Source organism: Mustela nivalis (assembly GCF_964662115.1).
Source record: "Mustela nivalis genome assembly, contig: HAP1_SCAFFOLD_292, whole genome shotgun sequence".
NCBI lineage: Eukaryota > Metazoa > Chordata > Mammalia > Carnivora > Mustelidae > Mustela > Mustela nivalis.
The window spans coordinates 681,053-701,534 of record NW_028136349.1 but is presented as its reverse complement, the minus strand read 5'-3'; the positions used below and the strand labels follow the sequence as shown (position 1 = coordinate 701,534).

At 42.1% G+C, this 20,482-nt stretch overlaps 2 protein-coding genes across 9 annotated transcripts in view; both read left to right on the top strand.

The window, feature by feature from the left end:
- LOC309857055 (uncharacterized protein) overlaps positions 1-20,482 on the top strand; it is a 252,171-nt gene that overhangs the window by 14,262 nt on the left and 217,427 nt on the right. For 2 of the 8 annotated variants that reach the window (XM_082749937.1, XM_082749939.1), the window contains 2 exons: positions 1,428-1,569; positions 8,370-8,412. The exons of the other annotated variants lie outside the window; for them this stretch is intronic. In XM_082749937.1, coding sequence (XP_082606063.1) covers positions 1,428-1,562 — 135 coding nt within the window. In that variant the 3' untranslated portion in view covers positions 1,563-1,569; positions 8,370-8,412. Of the gene's footprint in view, positions 1-1,427; positions 1,570-8,369; positions 8,413-20,482 lie in introns of those variants that run through there. 8 annotated transcript variants of the gene reach the window in all.
- LOC309857056 (conserved oligomeric Golgi complex subunit 2-like) overlaps positions 1-20,482 on the top strand; it is a gene marked incomplete at its 5' end in the record, with an annotated part of 269,912 nt that overhangs the window by 243,307 nt on the left and 6,123 nt on the right. The window lies entirely within an intron of this gene.

Here is a 20,482-nt window from a genome sequence, read left to right as displayed (position 1 = left end):
GACTCTTTGATGATGGCAGCCACCAGCAAATCTTCTGCAGAGGACTGCTGCCTTGGGATGCTTTTCTTGTGGTGCTGGACTTCATTCCCCCTGGCAGCCAGTACAGCTAGTATTAGAACCTAGGAAAAGTCCCATTAGAACCCAAGTAAGTGGGGTGCCTGGGTGGCTCAGTGGGTTAAGCCGCTGCTTTCGGCTCAGGTCATGATCTCAGGGTCCTGGGATCAAGTCCCGCATCGGGCTCTCTGCTCAGCGGGGAGCCTGCTTCCCTCTCTCTCTCTCTGCCTGCCTCTCCATCTCCTTGTGATTTCTCTCTCTCAAATAAATAAATAAAATCCTTAAAAAAAAAAAAAAAAGAACCCAAGAAGGTGGGGTGCCTGGGTGGCTTAATCGATTGTCTGCCTTTGGCTCAGTTCATGGTCTTAGGGTCCTGAGATCAAACCCTGCATTAGTGTCCGTGCTGGCTGTGGAGCCTACTTAAAATCAAACAATCAGAAATCAGCCCATTAAAGTACCATCCTTTGTGTTGTTCTATACTGTAGATCAGATTTAATTTTTCTTTTCTTTTTTTCTTTCTTCTTTCTTTTTAAAGATTATTTATTTGTCAGTGAGAGAGCACAAGCAGGGGGAGCAACAGGCAGAGGGAGAGGCAGGCTTCTGGTTGGGTAAGGAGTCTGATGCCGGACTTGATCCCAGGACCCTGTGATCATGACCTGAGTCATGTTAGGCTGCTGCCTAACAGGCTGAGCCAACCAGGCATCCCCCAGGATCAGTCTTCAATAACCCTACCAGATTTCTTTAGCTTTGACATTTTAAAGGACAATGAAAGCTAGCTAAACCTACACCAGGATTCTGCATCTGCTGGGGCTGTGCTGTCCGGGCCTATGTGCCTCCTGTTCTTCTAACCCCATCAATTCCACCCATGTTTTAGCCAGAGAACTGTAGGCAGGTGAGGGTGTGTCACTGAAAGCTTTGACTCATCATTCATATCTTTATTGTAAGCTTATAATCTTTATTTTTTCTTTTTCTGGGGTAAGATTTTATTGATTTGTTTGTTTATGAGAATGAATGGGGAGCAGAGGCAGAGGGAGAAGCAGACTCCCTGCTGAGCAGGAAGTCTGACATAGGGCGAGATCCCAGGATTATGACCTGAGCCCAATGCAGATGCTTAACCAACAGAGCCACCTAGGCGCCTCTTTATTTTTCCTTTATTGATTATCTGCCTTTCTGAGGCAGCGTTCTACCTAGGTTTTCATAACTCCACACTAAGGTATTCTTCCACTAGTGTGGCCTATTTTGAGGTAATTCCTATACATTCTGGCAATGCTGCTAAATGATGCTATGATCTTGGACTCTTTTTTTTTTTTTTTTAACCTCTCTGAGCCTTGGTTTCCTCTGTGCTAATGGGGATAATATACCCTCTTTTGCAGATGTGTGGAGGGCCATGGCTGACTTGGATGCAGTTGGAGTCATCTCACGGCACATGGAATACACAATTTATCTTGCTTCCTGTCTTGATAACGACACCTTGGTTTTCATGCTGTCTTAGAACAAGTAGAACTTGACTTACATGTAAGTTGTGAATTCAGGTACTTTTGACAGAGGTGTTATTTTAGTTTAGTTTAGTTTAGTTTAGTGTAGTTTAGTTTAAAGCAGGCTCCACACCCAGTGCAGAGCCCAGTGTGGAACTCAAACTCACCACCGTGAGATCAAGACCCGAGCTGAGATCAAGAGTTGGCCGCTCAACCAGCCTAGTCACCCAGGCATCCCTTCTGTTTATCATTTTTCAAAAAATGTGAGAAGTAACACTTTTTCTGCCTGGACCTGTCCTCACACCTGCTATGCTGGCCTGGGGGCCAGACGTGTAACTGGTGTGGTGCTGGTGATGATGAGCAAGACAATTGTTAAGTCTTTTTACCCTAATTGCTGTTGTCCTATTATTTCCCTTTTTTTTTTAAAGATTTTATTTTATATCGTGGTGATATATACAAAAACTGTTGCTTCTGGTCCTGCATTAAAACTTGAATATGTAGGGCATTTTTCAAGGATTCATCCCTGAAGATACAGTATTTGTTTTTCTCTGTCTGACTTATTTTGCTTAGCACAATACCCTCTAGGTACATCCAAACTGTTGTAAATATCAGGATCTCATCCTTTTTGATGGCTGAGTAATATACCATTGAGTGTATGTACCACTTCGTCTTCTGTTGCCGGACACTTGGGCTGCTTCCATACCTCGGCTATGGAAAAAAAAATGCTGCAGTAGGCTTAGGGGTGCCTCTGTGCTTTCAGAATGTTGAGTCTGATGTGTCAACTGCCACAACAGTCGTAGCAACTCAGGAAGGGAGCCGGGTCCAGGAGGTAAGAGGAGGAGTGCAGCTTTAGGCAATCTGAGTTGAGGTGTCTGTGGGACCCGCAGGTGTACGTTCTGGTTGGACAGTCAAAATGTAGGAATGGGTGCTTGGGGGAAGAGAGATGCAATCATGCTGTTGCCAAGGGATATATTCCTTGGAGAGAGAGTGACAGTTAAGGATTTAGGGTAATTCCTTCTTTTCTTGGGCAGATAAAGGGGAAGAATAAAGGAGTAGTGGATGGAAGGGGAGGGACATGGCTTTGATGCCAGGAAGGCATTTTTGCACAGATGTCTAGAGAAGAGAGATTTCAAGGAATGAAATGTCAGCAATGTTCGATGATGTGAAAAGTTGCTAAGCAGCTTGATTAGGGGGTGGGGTTAGATCGAGGAGGTTGTCACTGAGTACTGAAAGAAAATGGGAGGTGAGTAGTGGCGTCCTAAGCCAGACAGACAGATAGAGTGACTGGGCGTGAGACCATGGAGGTCACACACAAGAATAGCCTTTTAGAAAGTTTGATGGTAAAGACACAGACGATCATAACTCCAGACATAGCTTGGACAAGGGTGGGTTTTACAGGCTGTGTTTACCTATTTGCAGGTTGACTGAAGGGAGATGACAGATGGTGCATGCTGCTGGGTGTTGTGGGTTGAGATGGGATCAGGTATACAGAAAAGCACACAGAGAGGAGTGTATGGATGCCCTGACTGCTTCTGTAGAACGCGAGGCCAACATTAGGCATGGAGGGAATGGAACGTGGCTCAAGGAGTTGTACAGTCTCAGATACAGACCACATGGCTCAGAGTCTTACAGGGCTCTCCTTGCCTCTGCGTGGCCCTTCTCACAGGGTTTAAGTTTTGAACAGTCCTTTTGTTTCTCTGGGTTTGGGGTGTGACTGGAGAGACAGAGCAGAGAGCAAGGGCTGAGGAAAGACCAAGAGGGCAGGAACTCACAGAGGGGAGTCTACTACCCTCTCTGCCTTCCTAGGTATGGGCTCTCTCCTGATCTGGATGAACGGATGACCTGCCATTACTTCTTTTAAAAATGCATTTGTCTTTACCCTGCCAGAAAGCAAAACATGTTTATTGAAGAATAGTGGGAAACCCCAGAGAAACTGAAGGAAGAAAATAAGCACTCAGCTGAAGAGAACCATTCAAAAGTTCTGGCACCTTTTCCTCCCAATTTTCACTGAAGTTGAACAGATAAATGTATATATATGAAGTGATTTCTGGGAAAGACCCAAAAAAAAAAAAAAGATACCAACAAGAAGAGAACAAAGCAGAAGAAAACGGTGTTCATTTTCTTCCTGAGGCTGCCCTTCCTCGATACTGCTACTTGGTTTTACTACCTGCTTTTCTCCCTGGGCTTTCTTGACAAAACATGGTTCCACTACTTTTACCTTCTTCTAAGTGTTTGACAGAGTCGTTTGCTTTCAACATGGAGTTTGAGCAAAATGGACTATTGTTTTAAAATATTCTATCATGTGTGCTGTAATATATCATCCTGGACATGATACAAATGCTATGATAAAAAGAGGAGATGCTTTTAAAGTGATCACCAGAGTTGTGAAATTCATTGGCATAATCCTTCTTTTTTTTTTTTTTTTAAGATTTTATTTATTTATTTGACAGACAGAGATCACAAGTAGGCAGAGAGGCAGGCAGAGAGAGGAGGAAGCAGGCTCCCTGCAGAGCAGAAAGCCCGATGCGGGGCTCAATCCCAGGACCCTGGGATCATGACCTGAGCTGAGGGCAGAGGCTTAACCCACTGAGCCACCCAGGCGCCCCGAAATGATCCTTCTTTTGAGGGTCATAATTCATTTAATTTTTTTCTGCTCCAGCTTAACCTTCGCAGTCTTCAGTTGTTATGTGCATTAGACACAGTATTAGCAGTAGTGGCAGTAAAAATACTCCTGTCACCCTTTACAGGTACCATTTTACTAGCATGGCCTTACCACTGTAGCAGCTTTAAACCCTGTTTCCACCCTGTTCATTCCTTTAAATGCCTTTTCTCTCTGGCTTTCCTTAAAACCTTTTCTTAGTTTTTGGTGTTCTATAGCTTTACCACAAAATGTTTAATTGAAGATTTCTCATCTTGCTTGGTATCTGTGCATTTCCTGTATTTCTGGATTTATCATTTCTGTAATATCCTCAGCTGTTTTCTTCTGAAATGTTGACTCTGTCCTTCTGCTGTACTTCCCAGGATTCTTATTTAAACCTCCCGTCTGTTGTTCGTGTCTCTCAAGCTCGCGTTCATCCTCTTCTCCTGCCTCCTTGTGTTGCATTCTGGGGAATGTCTTCACTTCTTGGTGCAGTGTTGTGAAGTCCTTCATTCGGGGCTCATCTACTGCCCCACCATTCTGGTGTGTTTTCTGTTGTGTTTTACATCTCAGTGATTTTTGGTCCCTGTTTAACTTCCTTCAGTTCCATGTTCACACTTGGCCTGTTGCTTTTGATAGGCTCTTGATCCTTCTTCATTTTTAAACCTCTTTTGTGTTCTTAAACAATTAACATGCAATATTTTCTATTCTGTATCTGATCATTCCAGTGTCTGAAGTCTTCATTTTCCCTCAGTCTTCTGTCTCTCACAGTGGCCTCATTTCTTGCATGCTCTGTGAAGGGATTTTGAGACCAGATTTATTGGAACATAGATGTAATCTCTTTTAATTCTGTTTTTTGGTGGTTTTTTGTTTGTTTGTTTTTTCCTGGAGGGTTTGTCTTTCCTTTGCCAGTAGGCTGGGAGTGTTCTTGGTTGGGATCACTTTGGTCCCATTTGAGGGTCCTGGTTTATTAAGGAAATCTCAGGTTCAGTTCCCCCAACTTACCCTGTGGTGGGAACGGGGTCTGGAGGGCACAGGCCTGTAGAGATCCTGCAGTGAAAATGGCATTTGTTCTCTGGCACCCTGATTTGTTTCTCTTGAGCTTGTTGCTTACAGATCAGGTTTTGGCTCACTTGTTTCTGCCACCTCCCTCTTCCTGCTTTTTTTCCTACCGTTTTCTAAGTCCTTTGTTAGTTTTCCGATGTCCTCTAAAGCCCAGAAATGTTTTGTGAATTCCATTTGCCATCACTAATTGCAAGTCTCATCCTGCAGCAGGAAGGCCAGAGCCAGACACTGTAATGCTCTACCTCCCACAGAGGAGATTTTAATACCCTCTCCTCGTGTTCAGAAATTCTAGATTGGAGATGGAGTTATGGATACATTACCATCTACAGAGGATTAGTTGCCTATATAATAGAACAAGTATGCATTATTCTAATCTTCCTAAAACTTCCATTTTGCATAATAAATATGAATGAATAAGGAGCCCGCATTACTTTAGTTTATGCAGATGTTCTCTTTCTGTCTCTGGCTTTAGATGTTAGGTTGTAATTTGTATGGTTCATTCTGAAAATTGGGTAACTTCATTCTTTTTTTCCATATGTTGGTGCCATATAAAGTGATGATTTATGGAGATTCAGAGGTAAATATTTATCAACATCTAAATAATTGGGGAAGGCTTCCTTTACAAAAGGTAGAATTATTAAGATCTGTTTAATCACAGAAGGGATATCCTGTAAAGCTAGCCCATAAATAAAAAGTGGATCAGAAGAAAGCAGAGAGAGGAGAGAATTTGGAAGGAGCACGTGTAGGGACACCTACTGCCTATCCCTGTAAGTCAGGGGCAATCCGGAAGGGAAACCTTGTGAAAGGAGGCAGTAGTGTTTAGATGTAATGAGCTACTGGAAACCTCACAGTGTTCTGGTGAAGCAAGTGGTGTGCAATCAATTCCGCCAGCCCAGTTGAAGTTGTGGCTTCAGGCAGCAAGCGAGCAGGCCTTTCTGTCTGCCTTTATCTCCAGTGGGAGCGACTTGTCCTCCTTGAAGTCAGCCTCCAGACATCTTTTCCTGTCGCTACACGTCTGTGCATCACTGAGAATTTCTGCAGTTGCTGCTTCATGGAGATATTTGTCAATTTTGGGTTTTGTTTGTTTTGTTTTTTACCGAGGTTCACTTGCTAACTTTTCTCTTCTCTTAAAAAAATATATATATATTTAATCTACGGGTGCCTGGGTGGCTCAGTGGGTTAAAGCCTCTGCCTTCGGCTTGGCTCGAAGGCATGATCCCAGGGTCCTAAGATTGAGCCCCACATCAGGCTCTCTGCTCAGCAGGGAGCCTGCTTCCCTTCCTCTCTCTCTGCCTGCCTCTCTGCCTATTTGTGATCTCTGTCTGCCAAATAAATAAATAAAATCTCTAAAAAATATATGTGTTTAATCTAGGGGCACCTGGGTGGCTAAGTGGGTGGGTTAAGCCTGTCTCTTCAGCTCAGGTTATGATCTCAGGGTCCTGGGATTGAGTCCTGCATCAGCAGGGAGCCCTCTTCCTCCTCCTCTCTCTCTCTCTCTCTCTCTCTCTCTCTGCCTCTCTGCCTACTTGTGATCTCTCTCTGTCAAATAAATAAGTAAGTAAATAAATCTTTTAAAAATATATATATAATCTCTTCCAGAAAGAGATTATGCTGAGTGAAATAAGTCAAGCAGAGAGAGTCAATTATCATATGGTTTCACTTATTTGTGGAGCATTACAAATAGCATGGTGGACAAGGGGAGATGGAGAGAAGGGAGTTGAGGGAAACTGGAAGGGGAGGTGAACCATGACAGACTATGGACTCTGAAAAATAATCTGAGGGTTTTGAAGGGGTAGGGGGTGGGAGGTTGGGGGAACCAGGTGGTGGGTATTAGAGAGGGCACGGATTGCATGGAGCACTGGGTGTGGTGCAAAAACAACAAATACTGTTACACTGAAAAAAAATATATATATATATTTCTTCTATCATTACCATGTATTTCAAATGGTAGTGGGGGATGATGGTGTGGGACCACATGAAGTGAATTTACACTGCCATCTTGACCACAATATAAGTGTCGTACACAGCCGTCCTGTGTCCCCTTTCCTTCTGAAATGGATTCTCTCTTCCCAGCTGTTATCAATAGAAGACAAGGGTCTTTGTTCTTGTAGGTGACTTGTCCAAGATCGCACAGCTTTCGAGGTTTAACCTTTGGTCTGATTGTAGGACCCATTTTCTTTAACTCAGTGCCATGCAACCTACGATGTAGGAGTCTCAATACTCTCCTGCTTTTGAAGCTGTACTCCACAGGCCACGTCTACCAGTGCATATCTATTCTTGTCTAGTTCACTCATTTATTGCACACATTTACTGGATGCCAGCTATGTGTTTCAGGCACCTTTCTAGGTGCTGGAGATATGGCAGTGGGCAAGTCAAACACAACCCTCTGCCCTCATTGAGCATGTTCCATTTCCTACTACTGGAAGCATCCACCAGGAACAATGGACTTATGCCAGAAGTCCAGCAATGATATGAGTTCCAGAAATTTCTGAATGGTTCTTTGTGGAAGTGATGATTTGGCGGCAGCCCTCGAGGTAGCTACCTGCACAGGCAAAAAAAAAGGAGGGCTGGTGTAGAAATGCCTGATGAATGGGCTTCAAGGTCAAATAACTGAGCCAGGTCTTTAAGGTCTTATTTAGCTCTGAGATTTTTCAAGAACTTTCCATGATACATATGCATATTATAGAAAAAACCCTATTCAAAGCACACTGTAAATTTGGAGGACGATTGTCTTTGCATTATTTTTGTGATTAAATGACAGTTGATGATACAGGCACTGTTGTAAGTCACTTATCCCTGTGCCAGCACTTTGTGGTAAATTCTTTTATCATCCTTATTTTTCAGAGGTAGAGTCTGATGCAAACGGAGAAGTTAGGTGGTTCTCCATTGGCCACAGCTAAGCTAGCGAAAAGCAAAAAGCAGAGCCTGCATTGGAACCAGGCACTGTGGCTCCAGACCACAACTCTTCACCCTTGGGCTTCTTGCAGCACGCCTGCTTCCTTGTCACTAAGAACTTGGTGCAAGAGTTTAACGGTACCTTTAACTTCTAGTTTTTCTTTCTCAGAACTGAATCTGCATTGCAGTGCATCTCTGCATAATCATGTGTTTAATTTTGTCACCTATAATTTTGTTTTTAGGTAAGATCTGAAGAAGTCAATCTGTTTCTTCTGTGGCTTCAAGAACTTCAGACAAACGTTGCAGAAGAGCAGGTGCTGATTTTTGCTTGCCTCGTGCCTGGTTTCCCATCGATTATGTCATCCAGAGGGACCTGCATGGTGGAGACACTCATCAGTCCTAGCCCTGGTGTGGCGGATGGTGAGGAACAATTTAGCCAGCCTTACAGGTTGAAATGACGCTGGAAGTTCTCTTGAGGGATTCCTCAGCTTGTCATGATCCTGAATAGAACCCTTTATTTTATAGATGGGTTTGGAGGAGGAATTATCCCCTGCTCTTGTTCACAGTAATGTCTTACAGACATAAGAATAGAAAGAATTAGAGCCTTTTTTATATGCAATGAGGAAGGGAGACATTTACTGAAGTGGTGGAAACAGGAATGGAAGGGAGGACTCAGATGTTGGAAACAGCAGGAAGTGGAGACACATCATGTATCTGGAGTGTTTTCTTGGCTGTGAATGAAATTTAAATCTGCCATCCAAAACTACTGTTTATTGTCCTCAGCATGATTGTTTCACGAGTGGACATTCATCTGCTCACCCAGCTGTGTATTTTCATGCCGCATTCATGGAAAGACAGTAGCTGCTTCCTGGGAAAGTCATGGCAACCATCTGTGTCCCATGAGTTTTTAAGGAACTTGCCAGTTAGGGCCAATGATTGATTAATGCACATCACTTTATTGCCCAAATACAGGTATTTGATCCTTAGGCTGACCGAAGCAGAATTTGGCAGAGAGAAGAATAGTTTAGAGAGAGAGGTGGCTTCATGGGACTTTGTACTGTATTTCCAACCCCTTGATGCTCGCTGGCCTGGAGTGTAGTGTGAGCAGGTTCCAAAGGAGGGGCAGATGTATTTTAATAAAGGCCATTTTTTAAAAACCCTTTGAACGTTGGTGAAAGAACTCCTTTTTTTCCCCACTCTGGAGCAAAGATATATCCACAAGAATCACTCCACTCTTGCCGGCCATATCAGGGGAAAGGATCGCTGAGGAGCAAACATGCTTTTTCCTTCAAGTACTATTGAACTGTATGGTTATTCAGGTAAAAGCAAAATCTTGGATAATTCAGGAATGGACTTTCTCTTGATAGGAAAGAGGAAACATTGCTTATTTTCTCCCAGCTCATCCATATTTTGTATGTTTGCTTGTTTGTTTGTTTGTTTGTTTGTTTGTTTTTTGAGTTGACTCTTTATGATATTTCACTAGAACTTGAATATGTGCTATATCACATCAGCAAAGACCTGGCATACATAATATTTTGTGTGAGAGTGTATGTCAAGCAAACATTTCAGTTCTCCCATCTGCTTTCATATTACCATATTCACACAGAACACTTCACTTCTAACACTGAGGCTGAGGCTGTGGGTTTTTCCCTCACCAGGCAACTCTGCAACACCAGCTGGGTGTCCTTTAGTTTCACTCAGCTTTGACACTGTCTGCCTTGATATGGCATCTGATCCCACAGGTTAAGGGCTCAGTCCTGTGAGACTGTTCCATCACATTCAGGTGCCAGTCACAAGTAGGAGGGGCCCAGGTTACCCACAACTTCTCTACAACTTGGCTACAAATCAGAGGTTCCTTCAGCTCCTCCTCCGGTTCAACTGAGTGGCTCGCAGAACTCTGGGAAACATTTGTTTTCATTTACAATTTATGAAAGGTATGATAAAGGATACAGATGAACAGTCAGATGCAGAGACACAAAGGGCACAGTCTGGGAGGGTCGCAAGCACAGGAATGTATTCCTGTGGAGCTGGGTTTCATCCCCCTCATGGTACCTGGATATGTTTACTTACCTGGAAGTTTCCTGAAACCCCTGCTTTGAGGATTTTTTAAAAAAAGATTTTATTTATTTATCAGAGAGAGAGGGGGGGGAGAGGGCGAGCACAGGCAGAGGCAGAGTGAGAAGCAGGCTCCCTGCTGAGCAAGGAGCCCGATGTGGGACTCGATCCCAGGATGCTGGGATCATGACCTGAGCCGAAGGCAGCTGCTTAACCAACTGAGCCACCCAGGCATCCCTGCTATGAGGATTTTTATGGAGGCTTCCTTACATAGATGTGCTCTGCTTTTAGACCCCTCCCCTCTCTGGGGGAATGTAGGTGTTGGGGTGGGGCTGCCGAAGATTCTAAATTCTAATCATGGTGTGGTCTTCCTGGTGATGTGTCCCCACTGAGGAGCCATCTGGGAGCCCACCCAGAGTTGTGTTATTAGAACAAAATATTAAACTCAAAATGGATGAAAGACATCAATGTAAGATAGGAATTCTTGCCAGTTTTCTTAAGGTGATTCTTTCTCTCTGCTATCCCTCAAGATTCTGTCCTTGCCTCCCTTTTTGACTGCACTGTCCTATTGGGCAATCTTGCCTAATGGGCAGGTGGAATGGACCAGTAGGGTCAAAATGCACAGCTTCTAGAAGGCAAAGGGATACTCCAATCTGCTCTCAGGACTTTGGAGTCTTTGTGTTTTTGGTGCTGGCGAAAGGAAATGAGAGAGGAGAGCAGACAAGAAAGAATGCTAAGTCATTAGAGAAAACTGGTGGGATAAAATACAGGCATGATGAGTAGAATGAGTTTAAAAACATGATACCATTGGGTGATTTTTTTTAATACTCAGTAAGAATATTTTTAACAAAATGAACCATTTAGTTTTGAAATATTCATTCTTAGCATGTTTTGAGTTTTAAGATAGGATTACATTACATGATTGTCAACATTATTTGTCACCATGACTTTTTTTTTTTAATTTCGGATAGGAATTTTAATAAGATAGCATTTTATTTCAGTAGACATTTAAGTTAAAATTTAAATGTATATATGTTCTTTCCCACATATTATCCAAAGGCTACAAATTAGAGTGGAAGAATAAGGAGAATCAAGATACTTGTTTTAAAGTTCTTTTTACACTGTTTTGAAAATATTGTCTTCCTCATTTATTTTCATCATTTACCATGTTAGCAAAATCTACAAACTTGTACTTGGTAAGTACTGATTGGGCTGGGTATAGAGGATGTCCACAGGGAAGCTGCCATTCTCGTTCAAAGTGACCTTTGTTTATTTTTAAGCAAAATAGTCACTTTATTCTTATATTTAATGGTAACTTTATTGTAAGAGGTTTAAAGGTTCCTAATAAATGATTTTACCTATTTGTACAAACTATTTATTTGTACCTGAGGAAGACTGTGGCTCCTAAAATAATTCAACATGTGTCATGATTCTTCTTGGTATAATTATATTTAAAATTAAGTTTTAAAATTTTAATTTTTTATTGAAACTGTTTATTGAAGGCAGTGTTTATTTTCTCAGGCAAAGATGATGAAATATACATTCTTGTTGAAGTCTTCTCTTAACGGTGTTGAGGTATGGTGACCCCAGACCCGAGACCTTGCCCAGTGGTGAGGCAGACCATCCCAGGCCATGCAACTGCCCAGAGTAGCCCTTCCTTATATCCTGGATCTTTCTTTTTTTTTTTTTTTAAAGATTTTATTTATTTATTTAACAGAGAGAGAGATCACAAATAGGCAGAGAGACAGACAGAGAGAGAGATGAGGAGAAGCAGGCTCCCTGCTGAGCAGAGAGCCCAATGCGGGACTCGATCCCAGGCCCCTGGGATCATGACCTGAGCCGAAGGCAGAGGCTTAACCCTCTGAGCCACCCAGGCGCCCCGATCCTGGATCTTTCATCCACTAGGTGCTACTTACAGCTTCTTATGGAGGGGCCAATATTTGGGCAACTGTGCAACCTAAGGGCAGTAAGCTCCAGAAAGGAAGGAAACATGAGGGAATTTCTAGTTTCACTGCTCAGGGTTTTTTGGATGTTTGTTTGTTTGTTTGTTTTCCCCTAAGGAAAATGAAGGCTCACACTACAGAAGTATCCCTTTGATTGGTGCTGGGGTGGGGAAGCAAATTTTCTTCTCCCTATTATTGGAAAGCAGGCAAAATTAGTTAAAGTGAATAATCAGAAACAATTTGGGAGGGAAAGAGATCACAACAGGCATTAATCCATGTGGTGAATGTGGACTACTAATTCAGTTGTTTGTCTTTGGGTGTTTACTTACATACACACAAATGTGCATGCTTGGATCAGGGGAAAACAGCAGAAACTTGATGCCTTTTGAAATATGTGGAAGTACTAACCTTTAGAGGTACCGGGCTGTGTATTTGTTAGCTATCTGTATATGGGTATTTTTTTCAGAACTTGTTTCTGATTTGATAAATAGTCTATATTCACTGTGGAAAACATAGTATACTTTAATATATTGAAATTAAAGTTCTTTATTGAGAACTTGTCTGCCTCATGCAAGTGCCTCCAGGTATATAAAAGGTGGGAGGTCGGGGTACCAGGTGGTGGGTATTATAGAGGGCTCGGATTGCATGGAGCTTGGGTGTGGTACAAAAACAATGAATACTGTTATGCTGAAAATAAAAAAAAAAAGAAAGTCAGTAAGAGATCTGGACATACAGCAAGTAGTAGCTCAAGTCCAATACCATGTAACATTTTGTATTGATTATGAAATTTAAAGGAGAAAGGGACTTTTTTTTTATTATTCTATTTCTTTTCAGTGTTCCAGAATTCATTGTTTATGTACCACACCCAGTGCTTCATGCAATAGGTGCCCTCCATAATACCCATCAGCAGGCTCACCCAACCCCCTACCTGCCTCCCTTCTAAAGCCCTCAGTTTGCTTCTCAGAGTCCACAGTCTCTCATGGTTTGTCTCTCCCACCAATTTCCCTCAACTCACTTCTCCCCTCCATCTCCCAATGTCCTCTGTGTTACTCCTTATGCTCCAGAAGTAAGAAACCATATGATAATTGACTCTGGTGACTTATTTCACTCAGCATAATCTCTTCCAGTCCAGTTCATGTTGATACAAAAGTTGGGTATTCATTCTTTCTGATGGAAGCATAATAATCCATATTGTATATGGACCACATCTTTATCCATTCATCCATTGAAGGGCATCTTGGTTCTTTCCACACTTCAGTGACTTTGGCCATTGCTGCTATGAACATTGGTGTACAGATGTGCCCTTCTTTTCACTACATCTGTATCTTCTTGGTATATACAGAGTGCAGTTGCAGGGTCATAGGGCAGCTCCATTTTAATTTTTTTGAGGAATTCCCACACTGTTCCCAATGTGGCCGCACCAAGAAAGGGACTTGTTATTAATTCTGTGGAGCTGGTCAAGTCTGATACTCAAAGATGAATTCTTTCAGACATAACGTAGTTTATACCGATTCTATTCTTCAGATTCATATACAAGGAAAAGGCTATATAAAATTAAAGTCCCATGGATTTGATTAGGGTAGTATTGGATGTTAAAGTACCTGAAATGATGAAGAATGTCTGTACATTCTTCTAGATTTGTTTCAGTCCCAAAATATTAAATTAGTTATAATGTATGTGAAAATATTCTTACTATTAGAATTGCTTATCCTTTCTCAAATTTTTTAGTGGCTTAGTACTTAGTACTTCCACCGCTGTATGCCATAGCTGTAATAAGCAAGCAGTAACAAGAGCCACCATCCCACCTTTGTCAGGTCACAAGGCAGAATCAGAAACAAGTCTACCAAAAAATGTCATCCCTAATAGTTTCTGGTACTTTAATTTTAAAGTTTTAGTTGATATTCATCCAACCAAATATATAGCTGAGGTATATGTTTGTGAGAAATTGAACTTTTTAGGGTGGTGGGTTACACTCACTCCCCTAATCATGTATTCTGTTTCCTTCCAGACATCCCCCATTTGAGACCAGCGCCAGTGTATGTACATTACTACCACTCAAGACAATGAAAACATTTATAGTATAAAAATTCCATACATGGCAATTCACATTGTTTTTATTAAATGGAATATAAATTTCTTTTTGGAAAAAAAGTATCTAGCTATAATCCAAAGCACTCAAAATCGAGTTGCTGTACTGCCCCAAATCATACAGGTATGTCATTCCTCTTTTTCTTATATTTTACATAGGTAAAAATACACTAACACATACCAAAGTAATTGACTCATAGGGGTTTTGGTTCCTAAAGGATGCTGGTTCTAGGGATTATGTTTATGGGTGGGCTCTCTCTCTGTTGCTGAGGTGTCAGAGGGACTTCTGAGGTAGCACTTGCCATGCTCTGCTGACATTGCCATGACAAGGTGATCTTGGGGGCCAGGGAGATGTTCTGAGAACATGGTGCTGTGTGCAGTCTCCTGGACCCTCTCATTTTCCTTCCTTTGCTCAAGAGCCAGTGACATCAGAGCACAAGACCAGCCGCCTGTGTTGCCTTCACCCATCCCCAGCACCAGGCAGGCCCTCAAGAATCATGTAGGTGGGCTGTGGGAAGGACCTATTTGACTGCCAAGTGCGTTTTGGCATCTCAGGGGGAGCAGTGGAAGAGCATCTCAGGATTTTGAGGTGCCATGATGGAATGCCTGGAAGAAAAGGCAGACTCTCTTTCGAAGGCTTTCAGTGAAGACATCTTTCTGTGTGGGGCCCATGGTATACCTTCCCTCTCTTGTGGTCCTTGGTCATAGAGAAATGGGCTTTCCCAGCAGGTTGAGTTGCTTAGAGACTTTGTGCTGTGTAGGGAAGGACAACTTGGGGAGGTTTGATAGGGGCTGCTTCATGGCAGGGGCCTGCTTTTATGCACAAAGCATGGTCCCCTTAGAGCAGGTTCGCTGATGCCCCAGAGTTCCCAAAAGTGTGACTAGGCCTGAGCTGCAAGAGTTCACACACCTGGGCGCCTGGGTGGCTCAGTGGGTTAAGCCACTGCCTTCGGCTCAGGTCATGATCTCAGGGTCCTGGGATCGAGTCCCGCATCGGGCTCTCTGCTGGGCGGGAAGCCTGCTTCCTCCTCTCTCTCTGCCTGCCTCTCTGCCTACTTGTGATCTCTCTCTGTCGAATAAATAAATAAAATCTTTAAAAAAAAAGAGTTCACACACCAGAGTGGCAGGTAGCATCTTGGTGGAGGAGCACCAAACTGAGGTCTAGAGCACGTGTCCTCATTAATTAAGAACTGACTACAGAGCTAGAGAAACTTACTGTTAAGAAGTCTGAGGGGGATACAGTTACAGTAAAGAGCAGCAAAATACTTACTGAAGATTTTGAAAGGGAGCTTTGGGGTGCGTGGATGCCTCAGTTGGTTAAATGTCTGCCAGAGATCAAACCCTGTGGTGGGGGATGGGGAGTCCCTGCTAAGTGGGCAGTCTGCTTCTCCCTCTCCTTTTCCCTCTGCCACTCTTCCTGTCTGTGCTCACTTTCTTTCTGTCTCTCTGTATCAAATAAATTTTATAAATCTTTTAAAACATAAAAATACAAGAAAGATTTGAAACTTAAATTCACATGTAATAGGAACCCTGTAAACAGTAATAATCACTGCTGAGAACAAAATTGATTTTTTTTAAGATTTTATTTATTTGGCAGAGAGAGATCCCAAGTAGACAGAAAGGCAAGCAGAGAGAGAGGAGGAAGCAGGCTCCCCACCGAGCACTGAGCCCAATGCAGGACTCGATCCCAGGACCCTGAGATCATGACCTGAGCTGAAGGCAGTGGCTTAACCCACTGAGCCACCCAGGTGCCCCACAAAATTGATTTTCTAAAGGAATATCCGAGAACACTGAGGAAAATTTCAAAGAGATGGAAATGAGAAATGAAAAAGTAAGATCTGAGGTCAGGTCCAAATCTACCTTGCAAGTACCCTGAGGACAAAAGGAGAAAATAACAGAAGTTATAACTGAACTAATGCAGCATTTACTTGAGCTGAAAAACAGTCATGCCTTCAGTTCATAAAGCCTTCAAGTCCCAGGGAGAATTAGCTGAACAGACTCACACCAAAACAGACATAAACCTATTTGACTTTCAGGGACTAAGAAAAAATTGTCAGAGTTCCAAACAGAAACCACCAGTTCCTTCTAGAAAATGAGACAGAGTATCATTGAATATTGACTTTAAGCTCTTTCCCTCAGAGCTGAAAGAACTCTCTTTCTTAGAACTCTTGCTTCCTATCACATATGTAAGCAGATGTCAGATTGATTAACCTTGTGAATTGGTTTAAGTTCTAACTCTACAAACAAAATGATAAAGAATTTGGTGACAATCTAGGGGCATGTAAAAATTTGGGAAGTGGTAGACTACCTTAGGTAGAAATAAGACCCACAGACCATAGAAGAAATGACATGCCACTTTATTTTAAAAATTTGAAAAATATTTGTATATCAAAAAAGAGTAAAGCTGCATGTGGGCAACAGGCTGTGAAAAGCATCTGTAACATCAGCTGTTCAAGGAGTTCATGTCTCTGACGTGCCTCCAAATTGAGAAGAAGACAAAAGTCCGATTGAAAAACAGACCAAATGAGAGGAAGGAGAAGTTCATGGAAAAGGAAACAGAAATGACCCTGGATGTCATAGTGAGCCAGGGAACACCATTAGTTCTGGACCATGTTGAGACACCTTTATTCACTCACCCTGTAGACAAAAACTAAAAATCATCAGGTAGACAAAAATTTGCATGAAATCATATATAAGAAACTCAGCCCTACTCTTTGATAAATTTTACAGTCTATCTTGTGTGATTGTTAAGTCAATTCGAAACAATCTGTTTAGAGACTCTGTTCCCTACTTGGTTACAAATTTTCAGGGAACCATCACTGTATTCATTGAGAATAAGTTCCTCATTCTTGAAAAATACATTTGAGTGATGAAAAATAGCAAGAATAGTGGAATAACCACAAATTCAAGGTTCTAGTTTTCCCCCGCCCTTAGTGGGAAAGAAAACATTTCACACATGTGAGTCATGTACTTTTATTATCTGGATTTCTTAGTTTCCGTAAAGTCTGACGTCCTGAATCAGTTTGGATGGTTGTCTCATCCTAACTCAAACTGTCTTAAAGATTAAAAAAAAAACAAAAACAAAAAACAAACAAACAACAACAAAAAACCTTCAATCTCATGAAGAAGCAGCTCATGGCAGGGCTTGCAGAGAATGTGTTTTATTCACGCTGTCTCCATGATTTTCTCCATTTTTCCCTACTCTGCCCTTTCCCTCTGGCCAGTTTGTCTTCCACCTCCTGCTGACTGTGTTATGGCTGCCCGCAGTGGGGGCACTGCTTTCCTTGTTCACATTCAGAGACAACCCAGATATTTCTGTAAAGCCCTTCCCGTTTGTGTGTGTGGGACAACCTAGGTTACTGTCTCTCATAGAACAGTAACAAGGCACTGACTGTCGTGCAGCTGGCTGTGTGAATGGCCCAGGAGGAACATGATTGGCTTCCATGACAGAACCCTTCCCTGTAGTGTGGATGGGGCCAGCTTCCTGTGAGTCACCTGGGCTGCAGTGGAGGAGGCACACAGTGCACTGGGGTTCAGGGAGGGGGAGGGAGGAAGGATGCTGGCAGTCAACTCTCCAGACCCAGTACTACCACACCCTGAAGATAGTCCTACCTAGAAATGGTCCCTGCCATTGTACAGACTCAATATGTCTCAGTGAGCTCTTCTAGTAGTTTTTTTAGTGCCACTGTAGCAAATGACAAATTCTCAGTGGCTTGAAACAACACAAATTGATTATCTTGCAGTTCTGGAGGTCAGAAGTTCAAAAATCAGTCTCAGTGTGGTAAAATCAGGGTGTTAACAGCCTGTGTTCCTTCTGGAGGCTCTAGAGGAGAATCCACTTTCTTGCCTTCTCCTGCTTCTAAAGCTGCCTGCATTCCCTGACTTGTGGCCCTTCATTGCACCACCTTTTATCCCTCTGTTTCCAACTTCACATTGCCTTCTGATTCTGATCCTCCTGTCTCCTTATGGATCCTCATGATTACATTGGGACCACCGAGGTAATCCAGGATAATCTCTCCCCCCTCACACCTTAATTTAATCATGCTTGCTAAATCCCATTTGCCAGGTAAGGTAAAGTACTCAGAGCTTCTTGGGCTCAGGATATGGTCATCTTTGGGGCAGTCGCTATTCAGCTGATCAGTTGCCTCCTGTGCTCCCTTTTATGCCTCACACCTCATCTCCCAGGTGTCTGCTGTGTTCCTCTCTTCATCTGCATTGCAAATGAGAAATGCAGCAATTTAAACCATTGAATATTAGATTTTGGAGATAGTTGCAGGAATAAAAGCACATATAATTTTATTTGTGTCCTAAAAGTTTTTGTTTGGAATTTTAAATTTTATCTAATTGTCCCTAGGTAAATTAAATATGATTCAATCAGTTGATCTGAAAAACCTTTTCAAAGAGTATACGGCTGTTGTAATTTGAGTGCTGTTTCCAAATGAAGTTTACACTTTCACCCTTATCACTGTATTAAAGGTCATGTTGGAGGGTTTTGTGTGTGTGTGTGCTTTTTTCCAAAGTGAACTTGCTTCTCTATCTAAAATTAATACCTCTAACAGTATTTTTCACCAGGGAGGAGAGAAATTAGTGTATCTTCTAGACTAAGTTTTCTTTCCACCTGAAGAATCTGTTAGGACTGATATTCATGGGAGAAGGAAAAGACAGTAGCTCTTACACCCCATATACTATGTTGACAACAACAGTATAAGCCTGACCAAAGCTGTACATCTTGGTGCATCATTTAAGCTGAAACGTGTTCAGTGAAGTATGATTTATTCCTTAGTAATTCATTTTTGTGTGAGAAAAAAGTACATCAACAGAAATTAGGTAAAGCAGAGTGGTAATTTTAAAATTTCATCAGTGACTGTTTTTTTTTTTTTACCAGTTCTATAAGCACATTAATTGATATTAAAACCCATAAAAGCTCATTTGGGAATGAAAAAGAAAGTTTGAGGTGGTATTGATTTTTTTAATGATATTTGTATTTATTTGTATGATTATGCTTAGTTACACTTTGATTGAGTCCGAATGTGCCCTTCAACAATAATCCATGGGCTCTGGGTTTCCTGAAGTTGTATGTCATGGGGTGAACAGTTAGAAAAAGTGAATCCCACCAATTGACAACCCTATGGGGGGTTATATATTACACAAACACATTTGGTTGTTGACTGCCACTCCAGTACTTTCTGTGTCCTAGAGCTCTACCCACGTGGTGCAGGCTGCCCCCATCTGTGCTGGAGAATCATGACGGGGCATTCAGTGGCCTTAGGCATCCCCACAGAGCTGCAGTTGCATACTCTCATTTCCCACCTAGTTTGTGGGCATCCCCCTTTAGCTTGACCCTGACAGTGGACAGGTCTCAGTATGAGCTGTCTGTGGGAAGAAACAAGATGTTGGGGGGGCAGCAGTAGTTGTTGATGGGAATTTTTAAGTGTCAGGTTGTATCTTGCAATTTTCCGAACCCTGGCAGTGCAGGCCTGGGCCAACCTGGTATGTCTGTTTCACCAACCAAATCTTCCTCATGTGCCCAAGAAGTGAAACCATACTTGCATTTGCCACCAGAATCAACTAATACTAAATAATAGTTGAGAATTCCAGCTTGATTATAGTGAGTGGAAAATGGACCTCTCTCTGGTTAATTCTTACATATGATTTTACTGTTCATCTTCATAAAAGGGATAAGAAATGAGGAAACGTGGATTATCAGTTTGTTTTCACTCTCATCACTCACTGCAGTTATAATTTTCAAAATACCAAGATGTTTTTCAAAAGTAGTTGTTTTTTGTTTTTTGTTTTTTGTTTTTGTTTTTGTGGAGGGAATAGGGACTAAGACTAAGGAAAGCATTGTTCTATCAAGAGAAGTCGTTTTCGGGGCGCCTGGGTGGCTCAGTGGTTAAGCCGCTGCCTTCGGCTCAGGTCATGATCTCAGGGTCCTGGGATCAAGCCCCGCATCAGGCTCTCTGCTCAGTTGGGAGCCTGCTTCCTCCTCCTCTCTCTCCGCGTGCCTCTCTACCTGCTTGTGATCTCTCTCTGTCAAATAAATAAATAAAATCTTAAAAAAAAAAAGAGAAGTCGTTTTCAATTTATGGTATAATAGGAATTCCATCTCGTATGTCCTATTTGGATAATAGAGCTCACTTTTAATTTTTTTAAACTTCCTTTGATTTTTTAATTGAAGTATAGCTGACCCACAATGTTGCTTTCGTTTCAGATATAAAACAACAAGATTTGACAAGTCTGTATGTTATGCTGCGCTCGCCGTACTGTAC